At 32.5% G+C, this 15,498-nt stretch overlaps 1 protein-coding gene across 4 annotated transcripts in view; it reads left to right on the top strand.

Moving 5' to 3' along the window:
- RAP1GDS1 (Rap1 GTPase-GDP dissociation stimulator 1) overlaps positions 1 to 15,498 on the top strand; it is a 129,966-nt gene that overhangs the window by 66,803 nt on the left and 47,665 nt on the right. For 3 of the 4 annotated variants that reach the window (XM_016211190.2, XM_016211189.2, XM_016211192.2), the window contains one exon: positions 10,373 to 10,519. The exons of the other annotated variant lie outside the window; for it this stretch is intronic. In XM_016211190.2, coding sequence (XP_016066676.1) covers positions 10,373 to 10,519 — 147 coding nt within the window. The remainder of the gene's footprint in view (positions 1 to 10,372; positions 10,520 to 15,498) is intronic. 4 annotated transcript variants of the gene reach the window in all.

Genomic DNA, 15,498 nt, shown 5'->3' with positions numbered 1-15,498 from the left:
TTTTCTCAATAGAATTGTTAAGGAAGGGAATCCATCAGAATCTAAACAATAAAGTACATACGTTTTTCTTTACATATAATAATACAAATTATGACTTGAAGAACATTCTGGGAAATATGACCATGAATCTTTTTCTAATTCCTCTAAGTAAAACTAATTTCTGTATTTGTGCCTCCATTGTACCCTGAAAACTAAATTGTGTTACTGCTTATTTTCCTTTATACTTTTCTCTCCTTAACTGTGAATTACTATCTTTGCATTCCTCAAACTTAGCTTAGTATGTGAAACATAGTAGGCATAGTTGGATAAATAAAGGCAGGAGAATGAATGCTAATTTGGCCACAGGTCTAAAATACCTCGACTAACTGATTATGTGATGTATGTCTTAATCAGTAATTTAAATATTATTCCTATTAAATAGGGTTTAACTTTGGTGAGTTAAAGAAAATATTTTAATTTTGCTGCATAATCTTCCTCTTATGGAGTCATAATTTATAGATCTTAGGTGAATATACTTACGTATATCATGAACATTTAATTTCTGTGAAGTTTTTAATAAACTGCCTTTCCTTTTTTTCCTCCATCTATTCTTCCAGAAGAGGTATATATTCTCTTTTCTGTCCTTTCATAACACCGTAAAGAAAAAAACTATTGAAGCTTTTATTTCGTTTACTACGTCTTCCTCACTAGAATGAAAACTGTGAAAGCAAGGCCTTCTTATATTCCTGTTTATTACATAAATTTGGTCTTTTGGTGGCTGTTTATACACTTAGGATTGTTATATCTTCTGAACATCATGTAATGTTTCTCTCTATCCCAGACAGTACTACTTGTTCTGTCGCCTACTATGTTTGATAATGTAGCCATACAAATTTTCCTTTGATTAATGTTAATATGATATATCCTTTACCATTTTAAAATTTTTAACCTGAATATCCTTATGTTTAAAGTGGTTAGTTGTAGATAGCATGATTCGGTCTTACTATTTTATCCAATCTAACCATATCTGCCTTTTAAGTGAGAGACATCGATATGAAAGAGAAACAGCAATCAGTTGCCTCCAGTACATCCCCTGACCTGAGATTGAACTTGCAGCCTAAGTATGTGCCCTGTCAAGGAATTGAACCCTCAACCTTTTGTTGTACAAGACAGTGCTCCATCCAACTGAGCCACCTGGCCAGGGCTGCATTTCTTAATTTTTTTACTGAGTGCTGGACGTTGTATGTACAAAAAACAGTAGATACTGAGATTTACAGTATTTAATCTTTGGAAATAAATACTTTATTTCAGGTGGTTAGTATGGGGTGGAGGTCCAATCATTCTAGTCAGAAGTTGAGCTGGGTTTACATTAGCTGTTGCTAACTTTATTTCAGTGCAGTAATCTTCAAAATCTTTTAGTAGTTGGCTGTTTTTACCTTGTGCTTACACTAGGGATGCTGGAGGACTCTTTGTGTGTGTTCCTGCTTTCTCTTAGGCCTTTAGCCATCCACACATACCTATAGCACAAAGGCATTCTCCGTACTCTTGCTCCTCTCCCAACAGTAGGCTACGAGTGAAAGTCCCATGCAGAGGGTCCGTCACTATTATTACTATTAGCCTGTGGACCAGGAAACCAGTTCTAAACATTTTGATGCTAAATAGAGAAAATGAAAGATAGATTAAGTAATGAACAAAGAAACTAATTTTCCATTGGTTTTGCCTTTATCACAGTTTGCTGCATGTGGTTATTTGAAGTCTTACATTGACTGATTAAATAATTTAGTCCTATATTATTGATTAATCAATATTGATTAAATAATTGAAGGTTTATTAATTATACTTGAGATATATTATTGTTAGTCATCTGAAAACCATAATTTCTGTGAGATATGTAAAATCTGAATATATATAGTAAAGGCTTACTACTTATATGCCAAATACTCATTTTTATTTTTAAAAAATATGAAGCTTGACTATTTCACATTGTTTATGTGAAGGAGTGTATTGGTTTCCTAGGGATGCTGTAACAATGTACCACAAACTGGTGGCTTAAAACAGAAATGTTCTGTTTTACAGTTGTAGAGGCTATAACTCCAAAATCAAGGTGTCAGCAGGGCCATGTTCCCTCTGAAACCTGTAGACAAGGAGGCTTTATATGCTGCTTTTAGCTTCTGGTGGCCTCGGGAGTTCCTTGGCTTGTGGCAGCAAACTCTAATCTCTTCCTCTGTCTTCACGTGGCTGTGTTCTCCCCTTTGTGTTTCTACATCTTCACATGGGATTCTTCTCTCTGCATCTCTTCTTATAAGGATACCAGTCCTATTGGTTTAAGGACCCACCTTACTTCAATATGACCTTATCTTAACTACAGTAATACACCACTTAACTATGGGAATACTTTCTGGAAATGCGTCGTCAGATGATTTTGTTGTTGTGCTAACATCATAGAATGTACACACAAACCTAGATGGTGTAGCCTACTACTGTAATTCACCTTCTATACTTTTATACGATTGGCAACACAGTAGTTTTGTGCGATAGACATTTTTCAGTTCCATTATAATCTTACGGGACCATCGTCATACATGTGGTCATTGATGAAAACATCATTATGCAGCAGATGACTATAATTACATCTGCAATCACCCTATTTCCAAATAAGGTACACATTCTGAGGTACTGGCGGTTAGGACTTGAACATATATTTTGGGGGGACACAATTTGACCAATAGTAAACAGGAATAATGTCTGTGTTACAAAAGCATAACATTTCAAACAGATAAAGATATTAAACTACTGAATCTGAAAGGCAGGCTAAGAATATACTCGTGAATAAATCTGCATCATGAATTTGCAGTTTAACTTTTTAGGAAGAATTTTAGTATTTTATTCTTTTTCAATTCATGTAAATTTAAAGATAACACTTAACTTTTTTAAAAATCACATTTTAATGAAAACGTTTGCAAACTCCATCCCATTTGCTGTTGTTTGGAGCATTACTCAGAATTCTGGTAAATTTAAGTAATTCAATCATTTCTTTAACTCAATGGGATATAGTTGGGGATTTTCAGTAATTTTTTTTATTTAGCTTTCTAAGGCATCTAAAATTCATAACACGTGGTTGGCATACACAGAACTAATGGGCTCTTTGAAGATAAAATCTATAGGATTCTAGTCTCAGTTATAGTTTGGTATGGACTAAAAAAGACTCAGAGTAGTAGTAGTATTTATGTCCCTACGTTTAAAACGAGCCTAATTAATGGTGCAGATTGCTTTGAACTTCTTGCCCAGAATATATACATGTTCTAATTCTATCATAATAAAGTATTTGTTCTTAGAGGTTAAAAAGTGGCAGAGTAGTAGAGCCTAAAGGAAAAACCATAATGAGCTTGATTAAAATACATTTTTATAATGGCACCTTTGTAATGCTATCATTTTTTGCAAACTAATCCCCGTAAAGACTTAAGTCTTGTTTTGACTTTAAACTTCTATTCTGAATCACCTTTTTGTTCACTAAGAAAGAGCACACCAACAATTATTACTTCTAGACAGTATAATTTTTCAGAACTGAGCAGGAAAATATTCATAACTCAACTTTACAGCTTAGCTTATAGAAAGAATTTTTTACTTATTTGCCACTAGTCTTTATAGTTTTTAGTAATATTTACTTGGGAAAAATAAAAATGATTGCCTGGTTTATAATGATTAATGATTGGAAAGCTTAAATGGCAAAATTCAAGGTTTTATTTTAATGTGTTAAAAAGAAACCCACACACAGCATATTGCTTCCTGTGTGCACAACAAGGACACAGTAGAAACAGAAATTAATAAGAGAATGTCAGATATAAAAGGACATTCAGCAGTTGTGTGCTTCTCCTGCATTTTCTAGATCAGGAAACTGACACCAACAGAGGTTAAGGGCTTTCTTATGGTCAAACTTAACATAACCCAAAGCTTAGAGAGACCTTATTATAGTTATTTTTTGTCATTACCTCAATGATATTACAATTTTTCTGATCTTAAAAACTTCTACCTTGCTTAACGCAGTTCTTAAGTTAACATTTTAAATATTAGGTGACAAAGAAATTTTAATTCCCAGTACAACAACCAAGACTGGTCCTAGGATTTCATCATTAGATGCTCTTTCCATTCACGTCTTTGAGACCTTAGTTTATGAAATATCAACAGCTTTCCTTACTTGAAGAGAAAAATCTTACCTTCTGTTGAAGTAAATCTCACTTTCTTCTCTTTGCCCATAATTAGCTATTGTTCTTTGCCTGTTCAAGCTTAGCTATAACTGAACTTAAATTACAATGTAAGATACTGAAAGTGATTAGAAAGAGGTGGATATAATTCTACATTTAGTAGTAGAGAGGGTAAAAATGTGAGGAAGGTTTTATCTTCTGTAGATGTCTTCTGTTTTTCCCTGAAGTAGGAATCATGGTTTCTGTTAAGAATGTAGACGTTGGTACTCGCTCCTGCCTAACTTGACAGAGACTGATTTTTTTATCTTTCTAGTGTTGGTTCAATTTGTATTCAGAAAAGAGACTTCCCTCTCTTTATAGGATCTGTCTTGGGGACAGAGGTATCATGATCTTTAACTGAATTTATTGATAATGTTTAAGAATGGTTTTTATCAGTTGGGGTCAGATATAATGATATCATATAGAAATAAGAGTGGAAGCTCCAATGTACTAGAATAATAAAAAGGCCAAAAACAATACAAAGCAGAGGTTGGGAAAGGGAGGAACTTTAGGAAAGTTGGAACTATTTGGATGGATCATCATGGGCAGTGTGACAGGGACCTGTGAAAAGATTGTGCAGGCTTGTTCATGCTTATAAGGCCTGTAATTTTACAAAGTTAAAAGAGTGTGTAATTTGTTCATTCTTTACTGTGCTTCTAAATATTGTTCTTTAAAGCACATCTCTACAAGTTTTAGAAATTTCTTACTTTCAGAGTAGATCTCGATGAATGGATGTGTGACTCTCCTGAATTTTTATGTGGATATGGAAATTGTGTTATTCTTTGCCTCTACAAGCTTCTACTAATTATATATGAAAAAGATTTTGTCTGTCAACTTCTCTCTGTTTAGTTGCATTTTGGACAGCTGTTGTATAGATTGGTCTTAATATTTAAATTCATGGATACCCTAAAAAGATTTTTTGAGAAAAGATACCAAAGAACTTTTCAAAGATGAATCTTCAAAAATTGTTTCTCAATTGATAATAAGGCCATGCTATTGTCTTGCTGAACTGAATGGCAAAGGTATTTCAGTATATCACTTTTAGTGTTTAATGAAGGAAGATTGAATTAGAATTCAGATTTCCCAAGTTTTCATTCAGAATGCTGATATTTCTTTAAACAAAGTCTCGGTTGAAATGTAAGAAAAAAGAAATGTGTTCTATGAGTTATCTTAATTCACTGATCATAATATTCTCTCTAAAGTACACACACCATAAAAGTCATCTGTATCTAACTGCTCAGTGCCTTAGCTTTCACTTTGGCTATCACTAACCTTAAAAAGCAATCTTTAATTATGCCACTTTTAACTCTTACTATGTATGTGTGCAGCCTGTGCATAGCAACATTGTTCATTAACACTCGCAGAGTAGTATGTGCAGGATGCTTTTACTGAAAACAGAGAGAGGGAGGCAGTGCACAATACATGACACTTTAGAATGTTTAGGGCGAACTCTTTTTATTTGCTAAAACTTCTTTGAAAACACAAAAGATCATTTATTCAGCAGTATATGTACACACACATACTTTCATCATTTCTGAATGTTAGTTTTTAACAAAATTTAGATGAAAGCTTATTAGTATGGTCAGCTTCTGCTATTTGTTTGTCTCACAGAGTCCTAGTTTTCTCAGGTGCTGCATCATAATTAGCACAGTAACCATTCCGGGTGTCACAAAGGATTATTGCTTCTGGTGGGAAATAAGTAGTTTGACCAAATGGGAACATAGGGAACCAAGATCCTGTTATTGTACAAATAATTAGTGGGTAGGAGGGAAACTAATACCAAGTTTGTATGTAGGCATATTTTTTAAAATTGATTTTAGAATTTGTATTTTATACTGAGAATTTCTGAGTTTATGAAAAAGGTGATGTTTAAAACACAAAAGTGCAAAGTAGCATGAAAGTTACAGACTTAAATTATAAAAATAAATCAGTATTTTGAAAAATTAATTTTAGATAGAATTTACTATTGCACATGATGGGCCTGTTTTACATCCAGCCCTATGCTGCCTTCCCAATTGCCCTCCTTAGTCTTTTCAAAGATTTGAACCTTCTAACATTTCTTTGGGAAAGCTCGTGATGATAGAAATGATAAAAATAATGTTGTTATAAGGTTTTTCTGTAAGCATGAATATTAAAAAGTTTCAGAATTTGCTCCAGTCATACTATTACATACGTTTTATAGCCAGTTTCTACTAGCGACTTGGCACTGTCTTTTCCTTTTCCTTTCAAATTCTAATATCTCTGCATGTATCTATTTCTCTCTTTCTCTTAAACTGTTCTGGGTTTCTTTTTTCGAATACATGCTGAATACTCTTGATACTAAATCAACTGCCTTACTGAACGTACAGAAAAGTGACTGTCAACAAAGACCTGCTCCTTGTATATTCTGGAATAGTTCCTACCTCACCCATCAAATTGCCTAAACTTAAAAAATCAAATAATACCCAAGTAGTAGTGAAGGGGTGAGCAGCAGAGCTCACACACTACTGGAGGAAATGTACACTGGCTTTGGAAATCTGTTTGTCAGTATCTAGAAAGTATAAGATATGCAGGTTGTATAAACCAACTGTCTACGAATTATAAATAATAGCTCAAACCTAGGACCATCCAAGTATTAATCAGCAAAAGAACAAAATAATTGTGATGTGTTCATACAGTGAATCTTATACAACAAGAAAGCGTATAACAGAGTAGATGAATTTTACAAACATGATGTTGAGTGTAAGAAGGTAGGCACAAAACAAATACAACGTGATTTCATTGAAATAAAGTTCTAAAAAACAAGCCTAAACTATATTGTGGTGGTTAAAACATAAAGAAAAGTGCACATGTATGTATGTGTGTGTGCGTGCGTGCATTCATGCTCACATTCACCCTCAAAGTCAATGTCAATTTACCAAAATCTAGCCAAAGGCCCCGGTCATTCAATAAATACTGTGTGCCTACTGAGGCATTTGCTGCCCGTAAGGAGGAATAACCTATTTAGGGAAACAAGTAAAATCTGAAATTAGCATACACTGTAATCATGATAGTTGTATTCAGTGGTGTTTTTATATCCTTTCCTTGGCCTTAGTATATAACTTATACCTGATAATGAAATACCAACTTGGTAACATTTTAAAATATTTATTTGCGAGGCATAATAACCATGACATAAACATTTTACTGCTTCCTACTTTTGGCTACTGAAGAGTAATGGAAGTGCAGTACCTCTTTAGATTTAAAGCCCCGCTCTTACCTAGTGTGAAGGACGTTAATATTTATGCTGGAAACTAGTCTGTGTGACAGGTCATTATTGAAGAATGCAGCAGGCTTAAGGAGTTGGTGGGCTGCTCTTTACCCAGTGGTTGGATGCTTCATAATTATGGAAAATGAAGACAATAAATTTTATTTCTAGAGGTAACTACTCAGGATTCTTCACAATTAGAAGTTACTTATGAAAGTAGTTAAAAGTGAACCTACATTCAGGGATCTGGAATTTTGGGGTAAAGAACCTTTTGGAAATTATTTTTAAACAAACAATAATATTACTTATTTTAATATCATAACATAAGTCTATAGAACTACCTTGACTGGAAAAACAGTTTATATGGACATGTGCAGTGACAGATTGTCTTAATATGTATTTTAAATAATTTGTAAGGTGCCTTTAAAAACTTTCTCTTTTGCTGGTTTTGGTAAAGTAAAAGAAAATAGAATTATAATTTATTTCTTTGCAGATTCTTTAAAATATTTTAGTAAAAATTCTCTTTAACCTTATTCCCCTCTCTGATTAGTCAAAAGAGGGGGGGGGGAGGGATGAAGGAAGGGTGCGTACGAACATTCCTCGGATGGAGGGTAATATTTTTTCAACTCAGATATCTAATATGTGCGCTTGGCTTTTCTTCTCAAATTTGGTGATAATGTAATTTCTAATACAGAGCTTGAGTTTATTCTCTCCAACCAACTTAATAGCAGATGAATGAAGAGCTGTGTTGTAGACAACCCAAACAAGGCTGGGAGGGAGGAAGGGAATGGAAGAAGGAAGCAAAGAAAGAAAAACTCTGTAACACAGATAGGTAATTTGTGGCTCTGTAACACAGATAGGTAATTTGCCTTCTAATTGTAGTTATATTCTTAATTATTGCATTATTAAATTAGATGAACAAAGTTGCTGAATAAAAGGTGATTTTTTTTTTTTTAACACCGAATAGCTGAGTATTGAGAGGAATCCAGCTTAGCTTTTAAAATTCACTGCAAATAGAATCTAAGGCTCATAGTTTTCTAAGCCTTAGTTTTCTAGTACATGAAATTAAGGCTTAGTTAGTTATTCTCTTAAGATTTCTAAATCCAAAGTATACATGATTTATATTTTGAAAGCCCATATTTATTCAGCAATGGGAATAAGAAACTACTTGAGCTTTACAATTTAGGGATGGGATATACTGTATATTCATATTATTGAAAGTCTGAACTTTTAGATTTGTAATTCTAATGTTCAGTTTTCTCCAGCATCACCCAGTTATAAATTGCCTAACAATTTAGACAATTTATAATGTTATTAGGTAATAAAACCTTGGAAATGAAATTTCTAAATTAAATATAACCAACTTTCTTGCCTAGCTCATCTGACTAGTTACCCCAGCAATTAAGAATTTTCTGTGATCCTTATTAGCTGATTAGCACAGGACCCTGTTCTGCATATCTAACAATGCAATAAAGTGGACATGAACTAAGTGAACAAAACTCTTTTCATCTTAGTATAGATTTTCTTAAAATTTACCAAAATTATGAAGCCAAGTATATATGAGGCACTGCTCTATAAGTTGTGCGTATATGGATGTGTATCCTACAAGAAATGATATATATCGTTTCACTGTCTAATATAATTTGGCACTGATCATATATATATATATATATATATATATATATATTACCAGAGTTTCAGTTCTTAGGAAAATGAAAATCTTCTATTCACTAACTTCGTAGCTTTAATTCCTTGGTGAGCCATTTCTTTTACTGATCCTTTCTTTATGCTTCTATAGCTGCACTGTCCAGTGTTACAAGTCCCTAGCCAGATTAGGCTATTTGAGCAGTTAAAATGTGGTTACTCTGAAATGACATGTAACTGTAAGTGTAAAATACACCTGTATTTCAAAGATTTATATTACAAAGAAGAGAATGTAAAATATTTCATTAATAATTTGTATGTTGATTGCATTTTGGGATTATCATATTCTAGATGTATTGGATTGAATGAACTATATTTCTAAAATGAATTTTTAACCTGTATCTTTTTAAATTTTAATGTGGCTACTAGTAAATTTAAATTATGTATGTGGCTTACATTTGTGGCTCTCATATTTCTGTTGGACAGCACTTTTCCTATAGTCTACCATATCTTATATAAGGAAATCAGATTTAGAAAGACACATTTTTCATCTCTTTCCATTCTTATGTTCAAAGATTAGAAAGTATTGTAAAGCTATTTATATGTTCCAACAGTTAAAAGACATCTGTTCCATATAACATAATGTATGTTTGACCATCATTTGACCACTAGTTGTAGTGTTGAAGAATATTGGTGTGTTCTAGATTGGAGAGAATAAGGAAAAGTGAAACACAAACTACCAAGAATTGAAAAAAGGAATGTGCTTATGGACTATAGAAAATGTCATTAAAAAGACCCTAGTCCTAATATTTAGGCATTATATATTGTGATCTAGAATTATACTGTGACACAGTTTTCTTTGATAATACCTAACTTTTAAAACCACTGATAGAAAGATATTAGTGGTTTCCAAGGTGAGAAAAAAAATTCCAATAGAATATTAGTTCCTAGTTTTTACTCAGAATTATCATTTGTGAAAGAGGAGGGGGAAAATTTCATGTTATAGTCATAAACTCTTAAGACACAGAGTTCTTTAAGCTCCTATAAGATGACAATGCAAATAATCTTCTCTTAGAAAGTGATTGTCTCTTTTCCCCATCCCAACTCCCATTTTCATGTTTATTTGTTTTGTTTTGTATTTACAGAAAGACATTTAATGCCCTTCTTAGGTTTATTTTCTATTTACTCACTAAATAAGGAATAACACTGTTATGTTTGTATTTGAAATTGTAAGGTACATTTCTTTTTTCTTTTATTTTTAATATAACTCTTTGTTTTACAGATGAGGGCAGAAGTGCAGTTGACCAAGCAGGTGGTGCACAGATTGTAATTGACCATTTAAGGTCACTGTGCAGTAAAACAGATCCCGCCAGTGAGAAGCTCTTGACTGTCTTTTGTGGCATGCTGATGAACTATAGCAATGAGAATGGTAAACAAAACTGAAAACTTGCTTTATCTCGGGGGGAAAATTAAAAATCATCATTACTATAGCAAAAACCAAAAATATTTGGAAAAATTATGAACAAAATTCATAAGTGACATTTAATAATTAGTCAACATAAAATTACAATATTTGAAAAACAGAATGGTCTAATTTATTAAATGAGACTAGTTTTTGAAGGGTTACCCATAATAACCAATACTCAAAACATAATGGTATGGTTTAAGATTTCTTGCTATGATATGAGCATTTTAAAAGTAAACTATTAAAATAGCTTTGCCCTAGCCCTGTGGCTCAGTTGTGTGTATGAACGTGGTTCCGTACATGTACACCAAAAGGTGGCGGGTTCAGTTTCCTGTCAGGGCACATACCTAGGTTGCGGGTTTGATCCCAGTCAGGGTGCATACAGGAGACAATTGATCGATGCTTCTCTCTCTTTCCTTTCCTCTCTAAAAAATCAATGAAAACATATCCTCAGGTGAGGATTAAAAAAAAATAACTTCATGTTTATTTATTATATTAATACCAAGAGTAGCTTTAAAACATAAACACTGTCTTTATAAATAAAATTAGTTTATCTAGATACTAGATTTAGTTGTAAGAATAAAAATATCTTTTAATAAAATCTGGCATTATGAAAATAAAGTTCAGAGCAATTGCAGATGTCTGATTTGAGAAATTTAATAAGTGCTTGTAGCCTATATGGTTGTTAATCAAGTGAACATAAAAAGAGTGACATGAAGACTTCACCGTACTTTTAAATTGCACAAAAAATTCATTTATTATTTTATATGAAGTACTTCATGGGTCAAATGTTAAAATTCTAGTAGCTTCCTAGAATAGAAATCATGTCTTTCTGTGGTTTATTCCATAATGCCATTTAAATTACAGTCTGTGACAGAGACATTTTACTTGTATATTGTGCATGCACTATTATTCTTTACTTTTTGTGTTGTTTTTTTTTAAACAAGGCCCTTTAGGCATATTTTTTATTTTTTCACTTAGTAGTCATGAGTTCAAAGAAATATTCTCAGTAATTGAAAAAGAAAAAGATAAACATTGATGACACATGGCTACGGACATTTGGCCTTGGTGTTGGAGACAGTAGCAAGGGGCAGGGACTGTAGCCCTTGTCCCATTGTGAAAGGGGAGAACCTATACTCCCTTCTCAAGCCAGTTGTTTATGGCAGTTTGGTCAAACTGGCAAATCTTTTCATTTGGGGGTGGGGGGTAAATTGAAAACCTAGCTTTTCATGTGACATCTGAATTTTAAATGTTAGATTGCATTTGCTTTTTTAGCACTTACAAGCTAAACAGTGTTTCCTTGGGTTACATCGTGTCCAAGGGTCACAAGTTTTAAACCTGAGTTAAATTTGTCCATAGTAATAATAATAATAAATAGTTTTCTTTCATCAAATGGCTTTTCTATTAAACTCAAGCTAATAATAAGTGATAGTCTTTGTTATAGGGTCAGTTACTTCTATTTTTCTTGACCTCTCATGGACTCATTTTTGAAGAGAAAATGTCCTAACTGTGAATGAGAGACACAAACTACAGAGTCTGGGTAATCTACAAAATGAATGGCTAGTTCCTAAATAATTTAAATTTGACCACAAACCACAGGTATCTGAACTGTAATAATAAATCATTGACCAATTGTTCATGTTGCTTCCTTTCTCTTCAGCTTTATTCAGGCTTGGATACCTGAGAAGGTACAACTGCTAAGTGGGAGAATGGTTCAGAAAAATAAATGAAAGAAACTAGTCATGAAGTTATAGCAGCTTTGGGTATAAAAGAATTACTCTTGTTATATACATCTAAACTGGTTGTCCTTTGAGGAAGCTGTTGCTCAAAAGCCTCTATAAAAGCATATCACATGGCCAGATGGTCTTCAAAAACATCACTAATTTTAATCCAAAGGAGACTTAGATTGAGTCCATGGTATAGGATATCGCAATGTGTAGAGAAGTGTACTGAGAAGATCACAATTAAAAACAAGAGTTCACAGTCAAAATGTGTAATATATTTCTTCTGTTGGAGTGGAGTTTTTTCCTGGTGTGCAAGTGTTCCCAAGAAATAACTTAGATACTTTGGAAAGCTATTTTAGCTTTCCTTAGAACATTATTGGAGCAGTGGTGTTCTTGTTTTATTATTCTAAGAGCTGCAATTTAAATGCAGCTTTTCAAAACTTACTAGATAAAATAGAAGTAATTTTTAGTATTTTAAAGAACAAATGCCAAACTTATAACCATCTCCTTTTTTCTGCTTCCTTTTATATTTGTCTGTCAGGGGGATCATAAGTTATGATCCCCATGACACTTTTTCTTTGTGACACTATTTAACTTAAACTTTATTCTTTTTTGTTTTGCATAATTATTAAGCATCTTTGTTTTGTGTGTCAATTATTTATTTTTTTTAAATATGTGTTTAAAGAATTTCCAACTTAAGTACTAGATCTTCTTGGCTAACTTTAGGTCATTTGGTATTGATCCTATCCACCTAGATGAGTCACTGAAACAAAAAACAGTAAAACTTCATGAAATTTAGGAGTCCCTTTTTATTAGCACTGATAAACAAAGTTCCTTTTTATATGTATTTACTATTGAATTTCAGTATACAAGCCTCTGCTCCTTTGTGAGTAGAATAATTGGGTGATTTTTCTAACAGAAAAATGAACTCTGCCCATGGACCCAGTAACTTGAGAGTTATTCTTTAACTCCATAGATAAAAAATTTTTAAATACAGAGATAAGTACTAGAAATGGTTACAAAGACGCACCAACATAGTTTCTCCGACAGGAACATTTCAAATTGTTTATTAGTCCCAAAAGTGGATTGACACCAGACTGAAACTTAGGATATATTAATTTCTGTCCATATAGTGGACAACCCTGATTATACTCAATTTTTAAATCCATTAAATAGGGAATAAAACAAGTTTCCTACACACATGCAAGACAGATATATTATGAAAATGCGTACTTGGCAAAGGCATTTTTTTATTCTTTGATAAACCTGTATAAAGCTCACGGTTCATGAGTTTTCAGACTTTTGAATGAACTCAAGACTATATGCTACAAGCTGAATATATTCTTTTGTATCCTTGTTGGTGAAGCAATTAAAACATTTTATACCCAGGTAGGTGTGGAATATCTGAATAGAAAAAGTTATAATTACTTAGCCAGAAAAGTCATATCAATAATACTGTATAAATAAAATCACATTTAAATAGAATAAGACAAAACATATTTTTTAGTTTTTCAAATTTAGTTTTTCAATAAATTTCAAATTTACCCTTTTGGGGGGAATCATGCCTGTTTTTCCAGTGATAAAAAAGCACTCTTCAATTCTGTGACCCTCTAAAATAGTCTTGAGTATTTGACAGTTGTGGTTAGAAAAAAGTATATTGACAATTTGATATCCAATTTGAGGAAATGTACTAAATTTTCTTCATCTAGTTACAACTATAACATTTTAGTTATTTTATAAACAAGGAACTCAAACCTATTACTGTAGATATTTTTGTCTCATTAATTTCTTGAATATTATTTTTCCGAGCTTTGGTTACCCAATGCCAAAACATTGTAGTGAAGACTGAAAATTTTGTTCATATATCCAGCTGTTTTCAGATATAACATCATTTTTGCATATAGTAGGAGCTTGGAAAAATATTTATTAGTCGAATTTTCTGGATACTTAGTATTGTCCAAAATTTTTTAATTAACAAATTCAAAACTTGGAAGAAAAATGTTATTGGAATACATTTTCTCATTAAATAAATTAGAAGCCTTGTAAACTCTTGCCGACTGTATTAGCTGATGTTCCCTATTCATATACATAGCAGTAGCAGAAAGTGGCATTGAAAACATGCTGATAGTAACAGTACTGAATCTTTGGTTAAAAAGTTACCATAGGTGATCCAGAAACTTGATAAGTCTGCACAAGTATACTGGAAAGTTGATTGCAATTTGAATAGAAACAAACCAGTAGTCTAAAGCAGCAATTTTTTCAACCCGTTTCATGTCATGGCACACATAAACTAATTACTAAAATTCTGTGGCACACCAAGAAATATATTTTTTGCCAATCTGACAAATAAAATAGGTATAATTTTGATTCATCCACACCAGACAACTATTGTTGTGTTGGCTGTTGTCATTTTTTTATTTGACAATCTAAAGCAGAAGAGGTCAGTGCCCCTGTCTGAATAGTCAGGTATTGCATGTTTTAAAAGTTCTTGCAAAGCACCAGCATGATTTAACACCTTGTTAGGAATTTCTTGGTGGTCACCATTTTTATTATATTACAAGTAACAGTTGTTAATCAATAAATATCAAAAACTCTATTATTGAGACATTAATCTTTTTCTTAATACAACTATGCTAGAGACATAAAATACAGGAAGAAATCTGTTATAACTCTAACCGAAATTAACAATGATAATAAGCATTAAAGCAACGACTGTAGTTAAGTTACTTATTTTACAAAAACTATGCCATAAGAGGAAAAACTAGTAAATAAACATTCCATAAAGAAAGGAAATACTAGTTTCCTTCTAAAATGAGTAACATAATATACACAGTCTGTGACTGGCTTCTTCATGTGACCTATATCATATGTAAGGTATATGTGTATGTAATGATTTTTACATATAGAGCTGATTTTTCTCAAATATCTTAATAACTCCATTACTGTGTTTTTTTTGTGTGGTTCCTGAAATCTCTCCAGGGTATTCTCATGATAATTCTCACATTTATTTGCAATGTGGACTTAATGATAACCGAACTGTGGTTAAAAGGAGACCATCTGTACAATTTATGAAATGCAGCTCATGGGATATATTATTGGAGCATACAATAATTGAATTTATATAATAAGTCTGATACTTAAATTCAGTTGTTGAAAATAGGCCTGTAGAGTATTTTCTCTCCTGATTTCACTTAATATATAATTAATTTCATTTCAACC

This window comes from Miniopterus natalensis, chromosome 1 (assembly GCF_054644295.1).
Source record: "Miniopterus natalensis isolate mMinNat1 chromosome 1, mMinNat1.hap1, whole genome shotgun sequence".
In the NCBI taxonomy this organism is placed as follows: domain Eukaryota; kingdom Metazoa; phylum Chordata; class Mammalia; order Chiroptera; family Miniopteridae; genus Miniopterus; species Miniopterus natalensis.
Note: the sequence above shows the minus strand (reverse complement) of the source record. Positions and strands in the feature narration are given on the sequence as shown.